The following is a 16692-nucleotide window of genomic DNA, read 5'->3' on the forward strand; positions in this document are numbered from 1 at the left end:
TCGACCCAAATCACAGATCAATCCAGAGCATCTTATTGGTATTTTATTGATTATATTTTATTGATTATATACCTCCAACAGAAAAAAACAAAATCCAACTCATAACTGTGCAACGTGTTGTTTAAAAACTGATAAATCTGGAAAGAAATCCTGAAAAGAAAAATGCCATTATTGTCCTGACTGTGACGTTGGATTGTGTCTTTTACCGTGCCGTCTCAACTGAAACCCTTCACCTGCATCCTTGACCCAATACTAACAAATTTTTTCAAAGAAGTATCGGGCATACTAATTGATAATATTCTTGACATAGTAAATTCGTCATTAAATACCGGGGTCTTCCCAGACTGTCTTGAGACTGCTGTAGTTAAACCCCTACTTAAGAAAAATAATCTTGACCCCTCTTCTCTTGAAAATTTTAGGCCCATCTCTAACCTGCCTTTCTTAAGTAAAATTCTGGAGAAGGCAGTCATTATGCAAATAAATGAGCATCTCAATAAACATGCTATTCTTGATAAATTTCAGTCAGGTTTTAGAACAAATCACAGCACAGAAACTGCACTCGTTAAAGTAGTAAATGACTTGCGGGTAAATGCAGACAGAGGCCATTTATCTGTTCTCATCCTCTTAGATCTGAGTGCCGCATTTGACACCATTGATCATAATATTCTTAGAAATCGCCTTAGTCAATGGGTGGGCCTCTCTGGCAGTGTCTTAAATTGGTTTGAATCCTACCTGGCAGGGAGAAAAGTCTTTGTTAGTTGTGGTAATTACAACTCAAAGACACATGACATCCTATATGGTGTTCCACAAGGCTCTATCCTGGGTCCGCTGCTCTTCTCAATCTACATGCTTCCGTTAGGTCAGATTATCTCAGGGCACAATGTGAGCTACCACAGCTATGCTGATGACACACACCTGTATTTATCAATAGCACATGATGACCCTGATTCTCTTGATTCACTAACACAATGTCTGACTTGTATTTCAGAATGGATGAATAGTAACTTTCTCAAGCTAAATAAAGAGAAAACTGAAATCTTAGTGATTGGCAATAATGGATACAATGAGGCTATTAGAAATAAACTGGATGCATTAGGATTAAAAGTCAAGACGGAGTTAAAAAGCTTAGGGGTAACTGTTGACTGTAATCTGAATTTTAAATTGCATATTAATCAGATCACTAGGACAGCATTTTTTCACTTAAGAAACATAGCAAAAGTTAGACCTATTATATCATTGAAAGATGCTGAGAAATTAGTTCACGCGTTTGTTTTCAGTCGGCTAGATTAATGTAACGCAATCCTCTCAAGAATACCCAAAAAAGACATAAATCGTTTGCAACTTGACATCTTATATTCCAAATCGTAACCTCAGATCCTCAAATGAGTGTCTCCTTAGAATTTCAAGAGCAAAACTTAAAAGAAGTGGTGAGGCGGCCTTCTGCTGTTATGCACCTAAAATCTGGAATAGCCTGCCAATAGGAATTCGCCAGGCTAATACAATGGAGCACTTTAAAAAACTGCTGAAAACACATTATTTTAACATGGTCTTCTCATACCTTCACTGTAATTTAAATCCTGATACTCTGTATATCCAATTCATTATAACTATTCATGGTGGCTCTAAAATCTGTACTAACCCCTACTCTCTCTTCTGTTTCCTTTTCCGGTGTCCTTTAGGTGGTGGCTTGCACCACCACCATCTACTCAAAGCACCGTGATGTTCCAACAGTGATGCATTAAAAGCCAGAAGTCTGCATGACCATCATCATCAAATCCTTCCGTGAGAACCCTAAATACAAAGAGGACTATTTCATTTATGTTAGTGACAAGGGCAATCCCAAAAGTAAGGTCTCCAAAGCGGTGGGGACATAGAGAAACTGTTCGTACGGCTGTTGGCCACACTGTTGTGATTAGTGCTTCCTGCACTCCCAAACAAGCATGTGCGGCTTTGCTGGGATGCTCAATCTTGGCTTGGCAGCCCCTGAAAATGGAGCTCCCGTTGAACGCTACCGCCAAGTGCAAAGTTCGCGCAGAAGACCGGCAATTTCCGACGAGACAGTCGCAAAGGTTGAGGAAAACATGCGTAAAGATCGGCGGTTGGAACTTCATCACCCACCCACCCTATAGTCCGGACTTGGTACCCAGTGACTACCACCTGTTCCCTACATTGAAAGAACATTTGTCCGGAAGGCGATTCTGCTCCGACTTTTGAGATTTAATAAATCTAGGGGGCACTGCACCCTGCTCGCTTGACTCGCCAACCCCCGTGTGGGCACCACGCACTAGTCATTTCCCACATCTGCTGCTTGAGACAAATCGTGTTTTGCTTTTGGATAAACACAAACATCAACTCTTTCTTTGATATCTCCATCTTTCGAAACTATTATCACTGACAATTCGTCACATGTTGGTTTATTATATATGCAAACGTCATCTTTCGGATTCAAAAAATCCAAGAAAAGTTCTTTGTCCGTGTTTTTCAGATAAATTTTGTGTAAAGTGCGATATTTTTGGACTTATGGATTTGTATCCATTATTGACTGTAGAATTTCTAATACGTACGATTGTTTAACTATTATGATTCTATATTGCATCGCTCCTCCGTAATCACAAATATAAACCTGACCGAACTGTGGTTTCTTTGAAATTAAACTTGTAGTAGCTTTAATTGTTATAGGACCACAGATTCTCATAGCATATGGTCTTGAATCATGTAAATCTACGTTTTAAGCATTGAATGATGAGAACAAGAACAGATTATTGTAGATTCGGATATTTTGCCTGTAGTGTTTATGGATTTCACTTTCACCAAATAACAAATCTTTTAATTCTCGCAGATATGCCTCTTTATTGGGAAGAAACACTACTTTTCCCTGATGGCAGCACGAATTATAGACGATCTACAAGTCTCTGACTTAAAGTTGAACAATATCTACATACATCTGTCATATCACCTATGTCCATATATTCGATCAATTTTCGCTGTTCTGTTATTTCACCAAGTAATAGTTTCTGTTTGTTACTATCAGTTTATTGAGACTTTCGAATTTTAGTACTTTCATAATCTCTAACCTGCTCTGCATGTGTATTGCGCCAACGTTTTTTAACCTTTTTACAATATTCTACTTTGTCTTCTACTCTTTTTCTTTAATTTCCACCCCCGCTTGGACCTGTTAGATTTTCAATTCCACTTGGTCCGGGCTGATTATAACTTTCCTTATTTTCACTTAGATTATTATTGTTCTTTTTTGAATTCTTTTCTCTCCAACGCTTTTGGGTCTCTTTTCGAAATGCTCTGCCCTTTCTTCTTCGCTTTAGTTGTTGACATTTCATCTAGAATATATAAAATTATTGTCCAGAAAAGGACTACAATGAAGGAAACGAATAGATTGTATATCTTGTATTAAAATGAGGAAAACATAAAAATTTATAAGAGCTGAGAGCACTGGAACTGTGTCTGACAATAGCATTCACACGAATGAGAGGTGAATGGACCATGGTTGTGGTTAAATCTCTTGGCACAAAGTCTCGTCTCGCAGGACTTGAAATTATCTCTCTGAAAAAGTCTCGTCTCGTCCCAGGATTTTTTTATATAATAAACAGAATTTAATTTTTCATGCCAAAAAAAAAACAATGTTTTCACATGTTTTTTTGGAATAAAATGCAACGCTAAGGAGGGAGAAGAACATTAAACAATAAGTACATAGCATATAAACATTTATAAGTTCCAAGTGTCACCTCAAAGACTAATGTAAAGTATAACCTATGAGTCATTTGCCTGCACATTAGATGTGCAGTAATTTATTTCAAATATTACTCTTTTTTAATATAAAATTCTTGAGGGGTTGAGCACATGCGCTGATAGTTTACCACACCCACCACACAACAAACCCTGTTTAATTTAGTTCAAGGCTGTATAGTATAGAGGCTGGAAACTGCCCTGGTTTCATCAGAAATGTTATATGTTATTCCATGATTTGTATCACTTGGCTATAATACAAAGGGCATAGTCATGGCATGCACTAAGTGTCTTTCATCAACTTTTAGAGTAGAGTTAAAACTTAGGATGAGAGTTAAGAGTGAAGACTGCATTAAAATTAAACAACAGACACATTCAACAGCTCTGGGCAAGTTAGATATGGGACAAAGCTTTGTGTTAACTCTCTTTTCATTGACAATTTTTTTTAAATACCGTAATACTCTTGTTAATCAAAAACTGAAGGACCATAGATACATCTGCCTAGGAGGTGTTAGTTGTACATAATGATACAAACTTGTAAGGCTAGTTCTAAGTGCTTCAAATGTCATAGTACAAGTGGCAATAACCATTAGCATAACTGAAGTGATCTGAGCATTACTAGCTACACAGTAGTACACCTACAATGACTTTCGAATTCATTTGGTGCACTAGTATGTTGCACCTCCGTTGGACTTCACAGCAACATGAACTTATCTGGTCATCAATTCTACAACATATTGTTCAGAAATATTGTACCAAGCAGAACAGACTATGTTGCACAGTTGCTACAAATTAAGACAGCTGCACAGTCTTATTGTGAATGGCTCTGCCCATCTCATCCCAAAGATGCTCAAGTTAAGATTCTTTTATTGTGATTGTCTGACATATACAATGAGATTCCGGTACGTTCCAGGGACTGCGAAGGCCACTGAAACAATGAAAACTTGCTTGCCTGAATCATTTTGCATCAAAACTGTATACAGTATGCCTTGTGACAATTATTTTGGTGGACATGTTCATCCATATGTGGATAAACTATAGCCATGAAGGGATGAACTCAATCAGCAACAATTTTCAGTTATGCCTTGTCACTCGCACTTTCTTCAGTGGGTATGAAAGGTCCCAAAGTTTGTCAGCACACTGCTACCATCAGTGTCTATTACTGACACCAAACAGGATGGCTGCATGACGCGTGTTGCTTGAGCCAAATTCTGATCCTTCCATCACCTTGATGCAAATGCAGCTTGGATTTGTCTGACCAAGTACCTTTTTATATCCCCACTTCTCAACTGTCTAGTTTTGATACTTCTGTGGCTAATTAAGAAATATGTTTTCTTGTGCTTCTCAGACAACATCAGCCTTTAGAGTGGCCTCCCATTTCATTCAGAGCCTGACAAATGGTGGTTTCCAAGATCACATCTAAATTCAACACAGATGTGCCGAATGTTAATTGCCTGGTTGGCAACTCATCTGTTTGCTTATACTATTCTGGTCATTCCCTTTTAACCACCCTGATCCATGAGATCATCTATCACTGAAAGTTTTTTTTTTCTTTTCACACCATTCTTGGTAAACCCCTGAAACAGTTGTGCATACAAGAAGAGCTTATGACAACAGCTGGAAAAATGCTAACATGAACATGCATAGCATCAACTATCGTGTCACTTTCAAAGTCACTAAGGTCCCTTATTTTGCCCATTCCAATTCTCAAATAAATATTAACTGATTCTAGAAATGCTGGTAGGCCTGATTTATGCCACACAGTGCTATCACATGACATATGACATGTTGGAATGAAGAATTTGTGTGAATGTGGTGCAAAATAAACTACATGGACTCATGGAAAATGAATAGCAATTTTTCTTTTCTGCACAATCACTACAAAAATACTTCACGGGGTAAAAAGTACACAACCACCACAGTATATGACATTTCACCATATTATGGGAAAACATATAGTCTGATATGGCTACAGCAGTTATCTAATCTCTAATAAAAATAAACACACTTCATTATACTAGCTAAGCTACCTATTTTTCTCTCCCACAAGTGGGGTGAACCACTGGAATGCTAAAAGCATCAGTCCGTCAAGGAATATTCAATAGCACAAAAATAATCAGGGTTATTACAGATACAATTCCAGAACAAACAACACAAAACTGCAAGACTTATTATTCAAAGCCAAATAAGTTGAAGAAGAAAGATTTTTAGCAAAAATATAGGGAAATTGAAACAATAGCATTTGTTTGACTTTTTAACTACCATAGTAAGATGTCCTACCCTAGGTTATTCAGCAATGACTGGCATATGCAATACACTGTTGAAAAAAGACAGTGAAAATATATATACTCATTATCCAGGCAAAAATATTTTTTTCAAGTCAATGAAAATATGGTTACCTCTTAACCTAGTACAATCGAATTTAAAAGATAAATGCAAGAATTTTACATTTGCAATATATTATACACACTATTTGACATTTTACAATATACATTTGTGTACCATTGTTGCAGAACTTGTCACAAAGTAACAATATTAATGGCCAAGTGACAGTGAACTTTAAAGTTTAGTTTACTAGTATAGTATATTTTGGTAAGAATTTACCAAACGGTGCCTATTAACTACAAACATCTCTTTGACATAGAATTCTATGAATCAGTGAAAATGTTTAAAGTGAACAACTCTTCTAGCAACACAGCTGCAAAGTATAATGATGTGCTATTATACTTTTTATATTTAAGTTCGCAATTAGTTTGCACATTAGGATAAACTGCAAGAAAATCCTAAATTATTACTGTTACAGCAGAGGATAATTCAGCATCAAATAAATACCAAGTACAGTATATGCAAAGCACTACTAGAATAATCAATTTTTCAGTGATGTACTTTCATTGATAAAATTGCATATTCATTTATCTGAAAAACACACCAGGGCCTGGATCAGTCAAAAAAAAAAGATAACAGTGCCTATGACAATAATTACTTTGCCCATATATGATGAGGCCCATATACGATGAAGAATACACTGATGAGTTATCCAAACCTTTGTCTTAATAATTAGCTTTACACTCAGAGGATAGTACTTACATAGCCCCATATTCACATCAATGTAATTTAGTGTTATCAGCTAACAACATCTTTGAAAAGCTGGAGGAAAAACTAAACTAGAGGACCTTAATAAAAAAAAAATCATGGCCTATTCGCAAAAGCTACAGCTTCACATTTCCAGAGATCTAGATTACATTGAAGTGTTACATATAAAGCACCAATTAAATAATCAATTAAAAAAAAATCATGAAAAACTAAGAGTGACGCATCTAGAATTGTGCCGTGATCATACAGAGCCTTTGGACACTGGGTGAAATTCAGGCCCTGTCACTCTGTTTATACAGTATAATCCCCTGCCTACGTTGGTTTTCTGACAGGTGCTCTGTTTTCTCCTCCTATATCCCAATTACATCAGCAGTTGGTTAACCAGATTGGCCCAGTGTGAATGAGTTTGTGTGCAAATATGTTCTTCATCCAGATTGGTTCTTGAGTTCTACTTGAACTTTGCTGCTATCTACATTCCAAAACTTGGAGAGATTGGATTTAGAAAATGGATGGATGTGTGAAGACAAAACAAAAACAAATATGATTCAGATAAAACAGCACTCTTTACTAGTACATTGTTACTCAATAAAAAAGCAAAGGTGATGGATCATAAACAAAATTTGTTCAATCCACAGGGATCAAACTTAGTATTAAACACCAGCTTTATTAGAAGCTGATTTTTGCAGTTAAAGGCCCATTACACTTTATTATTACACAAATCAAGTGCATGTGTGTACTGTATAATATTAACAAAAAGAGCAGCTTACTACTGAAAACGGCAAATATAGGAGTGAGTGGGGATCGAACCAGGCCTCTTGATTACACTTGGTTTGCGTCTGTACTTGTGCTGTTACTTAGAGAGCCAGCTCGGGGGGAGGGGTGATGTTAGAGCGCGTGAGCTTATTCAGTGCTGCAGAAACAACGCACATGTTGATTTTTTTTTTCTTTCAGTACATGTGCCTTCCCTGTTTGTTTGTATATCTCTGCCTGTCTGTCTCTGTATTACGCAGTGCTCTGTCTGTCTGTGTGTTATGGATCTTGAAAAAAATAAGTTATAAGGACAGTTGTTCATGTTAATTGCAGTCTCAATGTTAAAAAAATATTTTAAAAGGAGCATCCCACATGAAAATATAACGATCTCATTAACTGACAGTGCATACCAATTTACAAATTTTATGTCTGTTTGAGGTTAAAAAGAAAAAAAAGAAGTAACACTTTATCCCCAGCGGGGAATTGAACTCATGTTTGTGAGGCAGAGAAAAGCTACTCGCTCTGAGAGGCAAATCTTAGCGCGCTACGCCACGGAAGCTGTTGTATGGCGTGTGAAGCTTTTGTGGAAGTGTTTATTTGATCTTAGGAACTCGGGCTTTACGCATTCTATAGTTTATGCCTACATTTTGTAACATTTATTACTAAAATATGAAAAAGTTTCTGTTTTAACAATGTGTTTACACAGATTACTGTAGAAACGGTACACACATGGAATGCGTGTGTTCCAAATAACGATGTATTATTTCAAGTCTAAAACTCCAGTTCACTCCCAGACAATCAATCAAGGCATAAGCTGGGAAAAGTGCGTTCACGTCCTAAGTCGGAGGGGGGATGGAATAGCCGGCTGCTGGCAGCTTGTCTTTTATCAGCACATTTAGAGGACAAAAGACGCTGGCCGGATCTACGAGTTTTTTCGTAGACTCTGGTAATTCTAGTGTTAAATAGCCTCTTATTGGTAGATAGTGTTTTAAACTATGTTCTGAGATTTTTCAGGAAAGGAAGACACAAGTTTTGAAGTAAGGTTATTATAGTCAGTAATCATGATGGCATTGACAGGAATCATCTTGCATTTTGATTAGTATTGTACGTGTTACAATGCATTCTTGCTGTCTATTGCAAACTGAAATGTGAAAGATCTTAAAGTAACTGTAAACTATAAAAAATGTCATAGTATTTATATGTTTTAATTGCACAATGTGTTATGACAAATTACAGCACTTTTCAAGGAGTCTTTAACACCAGAAAAAAACTAGAACTACTAGAAGACTGGTGATATTTACATATGGCTGGTAAAGTATTACTGTCTTTTGAGTACAGTATAAAAGTAGTTGTATTTTAATTTAAAACTACATTTTCACTCAATTAAAAAATATTTTACTTACCAAGTAATTTTCATCCTGAAAGGTATAGTGCAATGTTGTGATCCACTGGTTATCGCCATTTACCAACACATCTCTCTCTTCTCGAAAACAAGCAGTCTGGGAAATAAGAATTGTATTTAGTAAAGGGATTTTAAATAATTAACCTGAAGTACCTAAATATAAGCAAACAAGAAATAACATATGCCTTCTTATCTGTCCATGGTTACAGTAGGCTAGAAATAAAAGATCAAAACTAAAACCTTTATGTTATGTATAGTAATCTTTAGTGCTTAGTGGACCCAGAAAATTTAAATATGATCTGATACAGCTAGAATACATCTTTAGCTCTTTGCCCTAAGACTCCCCAGTCACAAAAGTAATTCATAATTCGACTTGTATACCCTCATATGTAATTCCTTACTATTTCTCTTTTAATAAATTCAGATATGGATGTGTATTATCTATCAGTATTGATTATTAGCAAAGTTAATAAACACTGGGACAAAAAATATGTTAAAAATCCTTTCAAAGAAATTCTGGAATGTTACTGAATTTAGTCACCCAGAAACTGTACTGAGTAATAATATCCTCAGTTAGTTACAATATTGAAGGCATGTCAAAAATTAGTTAAATGCAATCATGTTCTTTCTTGTATATAATTTACTTACTATTAGAAATATAGTCTTCTTAGTATGGAGTGAGCAAAGATGCACAGATTTGGGAAACTGAATTTGAGTTATAATAATCAAAGAAATGAAAAAGGTCTGAAAAAATGGCTTAAGCCTATATTACACATAGTTCTAATGGCTACTCTTTACTGTCTGAAGGTTGCAACCACTTAAGAATGTTTAACTTGAAATCAGTTGACATCATCATAGAAGTCTGGTACGGCTTGTTTGGTAAGGTTTGCCTTACAGTTGATAAAAAAACTGGGTTAGTTATTGAGTTAGCTCTTATATAAAAAAGCTAAAACCAAAAGAAATATTTAGTCCTCCAACTTATTACAGAATTACTTGTGTGTACAAAGACACTGTAGTATGAAAACACACTAATTTCTTTGTGCAAGGCAAACAATCTCTCCAGATAATTTCTTGGATCGTGTTTATAAATCTCCATAAGTAACTATACACTTTAAATTTGTTAGTGTCCTTGGTCATACCATATAATTAATGGGGATGAATTCAAATGTCTTTACATACATTAAATGAATGATCAATTGACAGAATATTCAGCCATGTTACCTCAGAAATGTTTATCTTTCTGAACTGTACACTTTCTTCAAGGGAAAGCCATGTCTTGATTTGGCTCCCATGCAGAACAGTCCCTCAAAGGGCAACTAAAATTTGGGAGTCTCTAGATTATGTTCCAACCTGGCTGTGGTGTCCCTAAAGCAAATGCAAAGTCACTCCAGACCTTGTTTCTTAACTTGCCTTGGCTGAAGTGGCCCCAGGTGGTTGCTGTTTTTTTTGTTTAGTCTGTGGTCAGTAGGTGAGACCTAAAACCTACATAGGTAGGCCAAAAGAGTTTAGCCTTCCTTTATTTGTACTTTTTGTTCACCCTGTGATAAATGTGGAAGACTACAGTAATGCAGTACTTATGTTTATGAGTACAATCTTTTTACCTGTTGTTTTCATCCACCATCGTTAAAACGCATGATATCCAGAAACGTGTGCACCAACTAAATCTATCACAGAGAAGAGTTATGCAGCGTTGCCCCTACCAGTGAAATTGGCAACAGTCTGCCCAGTTATTTTATCACCCACCCAGTAATCTACAGACATTGACTCCGGGACATGAGTATCATGCTACTGTGGCATCCAATCTTAAACAAACTAAATTATTAAATCATTCTTAATTATTGAATCTAAGTTGTTGTAATACCTCATACCTTCTCACGAACAATGACTATTCAGTGCTTAAGAGATCAAAACACAGACATAAAGGTAAAATTACAAAACAGTGGTTTAAAAAAAAAAAAAGTTACAAAAAAGAAAAAAAAATACTTCTCTCGTCATGAATTTTAAGAAATCAAGAATAAGAGAAAGAAAAAAAATACAGAATCTTCCAAGGAAAGTGATCCTTATTCGCTCCAGTCAAATTCTTGATGCAAGTTGTCACAGTTGCCTATAGTGTTTCTTAACTTTTGCTGATTGCTCCTGTTCTTACTTTATCTGCCATAATGAACCTAACTTTTTCATACTCGCTCTGCACAAATGTGACTTTGAATCACTGTGAAAATTCGGAATCAATCTTGTAATTGGTAATGAACACAGTAATTTATGGTGACAGCTTCAACAAAGAGTGCCGAGACTTAGCAAATGCATTGAATGTAAAGTGCCTCCTGTCTACAATTCCATATGAGTTGTTTCAAGAGATAAACATGACACTGCCTTCAGGCAATTACATGATAAACCACCCAAACCCACACCCCACCAAATAAACAAGTGTATTTCTGCAATTCTTACCCAATTTCAATAATACTTAATGCATATTGCAAAACAAACAACAATGTTTTGTCCTAGTTATTGTAACAAGTTAGAAAATGCAAGAATTGCATGACATTTAGATGCATCCGTGAGTTAGTTAATTGTTTTGAAACCTTTCTATTTATTGTGATCTCTTTACAGCTGAGGCAGTTTCTGTTTGGACTGAATTTAATTGTTCACCTTAGGGGTGGGTGGTATGGCCAAATATATATATCATAATTTAAGACACAGAATTGTGGAAAATATGTGGACTGTATAGACTAGTATTCAAAGATCTTCCTTCCCAATTTCTATGGTTTCCCACTGAACAAAAACAATCCTTAATATTGCCTTTCAAACCATCAAATTAAGTAATCACGAGAGCATACTTTTCAGTCTGCAAAGTCCTATTTGGACAGAAATCGGTGTTGGTGGACAAAAATGATGAGTGAACCCTGCTGAATTCACTTTGCCTCAAGTTCTGTATAAACACAAAAAACACTGCAAAATGCACTGAAGTCAATGAGGAAGGAGAAACTGAACTAATTTTGAGTGGATTATAATGGTGCAGTGGTCTTTTAAAATGTCTCTGAAGGCTAGCAAAAAGTCTGCCAACTATGCTGGATCGATTATTGTGGCTAAATATTTGATCTGAGCTGTGAAGCAGCAGTGCTAATCACTGTGCCACCTTGCCTCAAATAACAAAACACGGAGGTGTAAGAACACCACAAAAATACAACAAATGGCTACAAACTAACAATAAATAAATACAAATGATTGTGGTCAGTGTTCCAATCTTGGGTACACATTGGATTTGCCAGGATGCAGCAGCTTAGTACTGGCTTGCTCTGGGCACAGCTGGAAACTCTTTTCTGTTTCCCATGTACCGTATCTGTGCAGATGCTTTTCACTTTCTTCTTCCATTCTTTTTTATTTCACACATGTCCTGTGTTTCTCATAATGAAAGGGTGGGAGAGAGGGCTTCTTTAAGGCTTTTTTTGAGGTGGTACTGGGCCCATGGGCAATTTGCATGCATAATTAGCCATGTGGTCCTAAGCTACCTCTCTCAGGGATCATTGCTATGTATCTGGTGGAAAAATTCTAATACTGCATTTTTTTTAAATAAACACATGTAGGATGGAAATCTGTCAGTGTTTCACAATCTTTGTGGCTTTGGGATCCATGTTACCCTTTTAGGTTCACTAAGGACCCACATAGAGAAATCAAAAAGTCCTGGGGTTGAAAGTAAGTCTGCAAGTGGAAAAAGCAAGCATGGTTTGAGACAGGGAAAAATATCCCATAGCACTGTCAAGTGCTTCAGTGGAAAGGGTTGGGGGAGGGTGTTTTAGTTTCAGTGCATCTTAGTAGGTTAAGCAGATTTGTATTTTCCTTGTGTGCTTGCAAGCCAGCAATGTCCATGTCAGCAACATACAGTACAGTACGGTAGGCATGAATTAAAGTTCTGAGCAAGGTTGTTACAGATCTGTAATACTGTATCAGGATGGCCTTGCAAAGTATCATGGGGTGTTTGTAAAAATTCACAAAGCAAATTTCCAAAAAAATATTTGATGAACAAGGTCACGGGCGAATACATCATATTCGCTGTGAAATACACTTTTTGTCAAATTTCAGCAATTAACACTAACACTAACTTTTTAAAAACATATTCTAATGAAAAAAAAAAATCATTACTTGTACCAGCAAGAGGTGTTCCATTCCACTGCTTTGTAACCTTGAAGATATATAGCATTTTAAAATACATTGATCAAAAGATGCAAAAAATAATCCTTATTGTTGCCTTCTTATAACTTTATTTATTTCATATTTATTTTATATGTTTTCTCCTACTTTTATAAAACCTCTGTTATACAGTACATCTTTTTTCTTGGTGCCCTAAGCATATGCTCATTTTGTTTGATTAATAAAGGTTACTTATTAATATTATCATAGATGCCAGAAAGTACAGTGCATCCAGAAAGTATTCACAGCGCATCACTTTTTCCACCTTTTGTTATGTTACAGCCTTATTCCAAAATGGACTAAATTCATTTTTTTCCTCAGAATTCTGCACACAACACCCCATAATGACAACGTGAAAAAAATTTACTTGAGGTTTTTGCAAATTTATTAAAAATAAAAAAACTGAGAAATAACATGTACATAAGTATTCACAGCCTTTGCTCAATACTTTGTCGATGCACCTTTGGCAGCAATTACAGCCTCAAGTCTTTTTGAATATGATGCCACAAGCTTGGCACACCTATCCTTGGCCAGTTTCGCCCATTCCTCTTTGCAGTACCTCTCAAGCTCCATCATGTTGGATGGGAAGCGTCGGTGCACAGTCATTTTAAGATCTCTCCAGAGATGTTCAATCGGATTCAAGTCTGGGCTCTGGCTGGGCCACTCAAGGACATTCGCAGAGTTGTCCTGAAGCCACTCCTTTGATATCTTGGCTGTGTGCTTAGGGTCGTTGTCTTGCTGAAAGATGAACTGTCACCCCAGTCTGAGGTCAAGAGCACTCCGGAGCAGGTTTTCATCCAAGATGTCTCTGTACATTGCTGCAGTCATCTTTCCCTTTATCCTGATTAGTCTCCCAGTTCCTGCCGCTGAAAAACAACCCCACAGCATGATGCTGCCACCACCATGCTTCACTGTAGGGATGTGCCAGGTTTCCTCCAAACGTGACGCCTGCATTCACACCAAAGAGTTCAAATCTTTGTCTCATCAGACCAGAGAATTTTCTTTCTCAATGGTCTGAGAGTCCTTCATGGTGCCTTTTGGCAAACTCCAGGCGGGCTGCCATGTGCCTTTTACTAAGGAGTGGCTTCCATCTGGCCACTCTACCATACAGGCCTGATTGGTGGATTGCTGCAGAGATGGTTGTCCTTCTGGAAGGTTCTCCTCTCTCCACAGAGGACCTCTGGAGCTCTGACAGAGTGACCATCGGGCTCTTGGTCACCTCCCTGATTAAGGCCCTTCTCCCCCAATCGCTCAGTTTAGATGGCCGGCCAGCTCTAGGAAGAGTCCTGGTGGTTTCGAACTTCTTCCTCTTACGGATGATAGAGGCCACTGTGCTCATTGGGACCTTCAAAGCAGCAGAAATTTTTCTGTAACCTTCCCCAGATATGTGCCTTGAGACAATCCTGTCTCGGAGGTCTACAGACAGTTCCTTTGACTTCATGCTTGGTTTGTGCTCTGATATGAACTGTCAACTGTGGGACCTTATATAGACAGGTGTGTGCCTTTCTCAATCATGTCCAGTCAACTGAATTTACCACAGGTGGACCTCCAATTAAGCTGCAGAAACATCTCAAGGATGATCAGGGGAAACAGGATGCACCTGAGCTCAATTTGAGCTTCACGGCAAAGGCTGTGAATACTTATGTACATGTGTTTTCTCAATTTTTTTATTTTTAATAATTTTGCAAAAACCTCAAGTAAACTTCTTTCACATTGTCATTCTGGGGTGTTGTGTGTAGAATTCGGAGGAGAAAAATGAATTTAATCCATTTTGGAATAAGGCTGTAACATAACAAAATGTGGAAAAAGTGATGCACTGTGAATACTTTCCGCATGCACTGTATCTACAATTAAACATTAAATCACATCACAAATGTATTTTCTATTAGCAGCACAAAGTAAATGTCATTGGTTTTGTAAAACTTTATTTCCTAATTTTTCACATCTCTGCATTATTTTTAGCTGTTCAATCATTTAACGTTTGTAAAATGCATAATGAGCATTCTATAGAAAGTGCATTTATAGTGCAATAACCGCGTAAGTTTAAACTGCCCCCTTCAAATTGATAGTTTTAAGTTTTGATGAGAATAAAAAGTTGTTTCACCACATTATACAGCATATGAAATATAATTTAACAAGCCTGATGTACGGCGAAGGAAGGACTGACACCAACGGCACAACCAGCTGTTTTAACACTCTTTGAAAGTCCCATTTATTGTCCCTTTAAGAAATGACGTTGGTCAACTCTTGGAAGATGATGCTCTTCATCTTCAAGGGAGAACCGTTGTCCACATGAGCCACCAGATTCCTTCTTTCCTTTCCCGGGTCCGATTCGGAGAGTTTGACCTGTCACATTGGTCATCACACATCCATTTTATGTTCCTTCACAGAGAATGGCTTTGCATTCCCCCAAACAACAACAGCAACATTTATTTATGTAGCACATTTTCATACAAATAATGTAGCTCAAAGTGCTTTACATGATGAAGAGAAGAAAAGACAAAATAAGAATTAAAATAAGAGAAAACTAATTAACAGAATAAAAGAAAGGTCCAATGGCCAGGGAGGACAGAAAAAACAAAAAAACTCCAGATGACCAGAGATAAAATAAAATCTGCAGGTGTTCCAGGCCATGAGACCGCCCAGCCCCCTCTAAGCATTCCACCTAACATAAATGACATTTAAATGACATAAATGACCAAAGGCAAAGACTCACCTGACATTCTCTCACAGGTCGCGTCACTACAATAACAGCACAAAATACTTATTTTAACATAAGTGTCCAAAGCTCTCCTGCCATATGATGCCACTGTCAAAGGATTATTATAGTATTTGTTTTCTAAAATACACAAGTGTTTATAAAAATTCAATAGCTGAAACAAATACGCTATCAGTTTTAGGATATGTAGGCTATACGCTAGTTACCGTAACTGCATGTGAACATTAAAATTTAGCTATATAAGGTGAAGCCTGTGTGGATTTTCACCTCCACAGCTGTAATGACATATTCTAAGCTATGTCAGAAGGACAAGTAACAAAAGCACATTTCTGATGTGCTCAACCATGGTAAAAATGTAACAAGAATATTTCTACCAGTGACTTATTTCTACCAGTGTGCCTTCCACTGGAGGGAGGAAACAACTTTATAGGTAAATTATTTCATAAAGTGTGAAACTTTGCAGGGACATTTTACCATCAGACGCTCTTTGCATATATTAGTTCCTTCATAGAGTTTTTACAGTTACCTAAAAATTATACACCTACATATCATCAACATGTCACAAGAAGTATTAAAATATAATCACAAAAAACTAGTAAAATGACATTTACTCATGTAAGAGAAAAGTTAAAGGATCCAAGTCAAACTTGCTTTTACATATGTAGAATAGTATTTGCCTGGCTTATTTTTCCATTGCTAACTGTCTGTTTACTTTAGCACCATCTGCAATAACATGCCAACATAACAAAGCCTTGCAATTTCTGGATTCTTTTAAAACAAAAATAATGGCCTCTACTTTGTA

General features: G+C 36.8%; 1 protein-coding gene across 4 annotated transcripts in view; it reads right to left on the reverse strand.

The window, feature by feature from the left end:
* LOC114648307 (serine/threonine-protein kinase MRCK alpha-like) overlaps positions 1-16692 on the reverse strand; it is a 571032-nt gene that overhangs the window by 294262 nt on the left and 260078 nt on the right. For all 4 annotated transcript variants that reach the window (XM_028797282.2, XM_051925532.1, XM_028797279.2 and 1 more), the window contains exon 4: positions 8988-9083. In XM_028797282.2, coding sequence (XP_028653115.1) covers positions 8988-9083 — 96 coding nt within the window. The remainder of the gene's footprint in view (positions 1-8987; positions 9084-16692) is intronic.

Source organism: Erpetoichthys calabaricus, chromosome 3 (assembly GCF_900747795.2).
Source record: "Erpetoichthys calabaricus chromosome 3, fErpCal1.3, whole genome shotgun sequence".
NCBI classification, from domain to species: domain Eukaryota; kingdom Metazoa; phylum Chordata; class Cladistia; order Polypteriformes; family Polypteridae; genus Erpetoichthys; species Erpetoichthys calabaricus.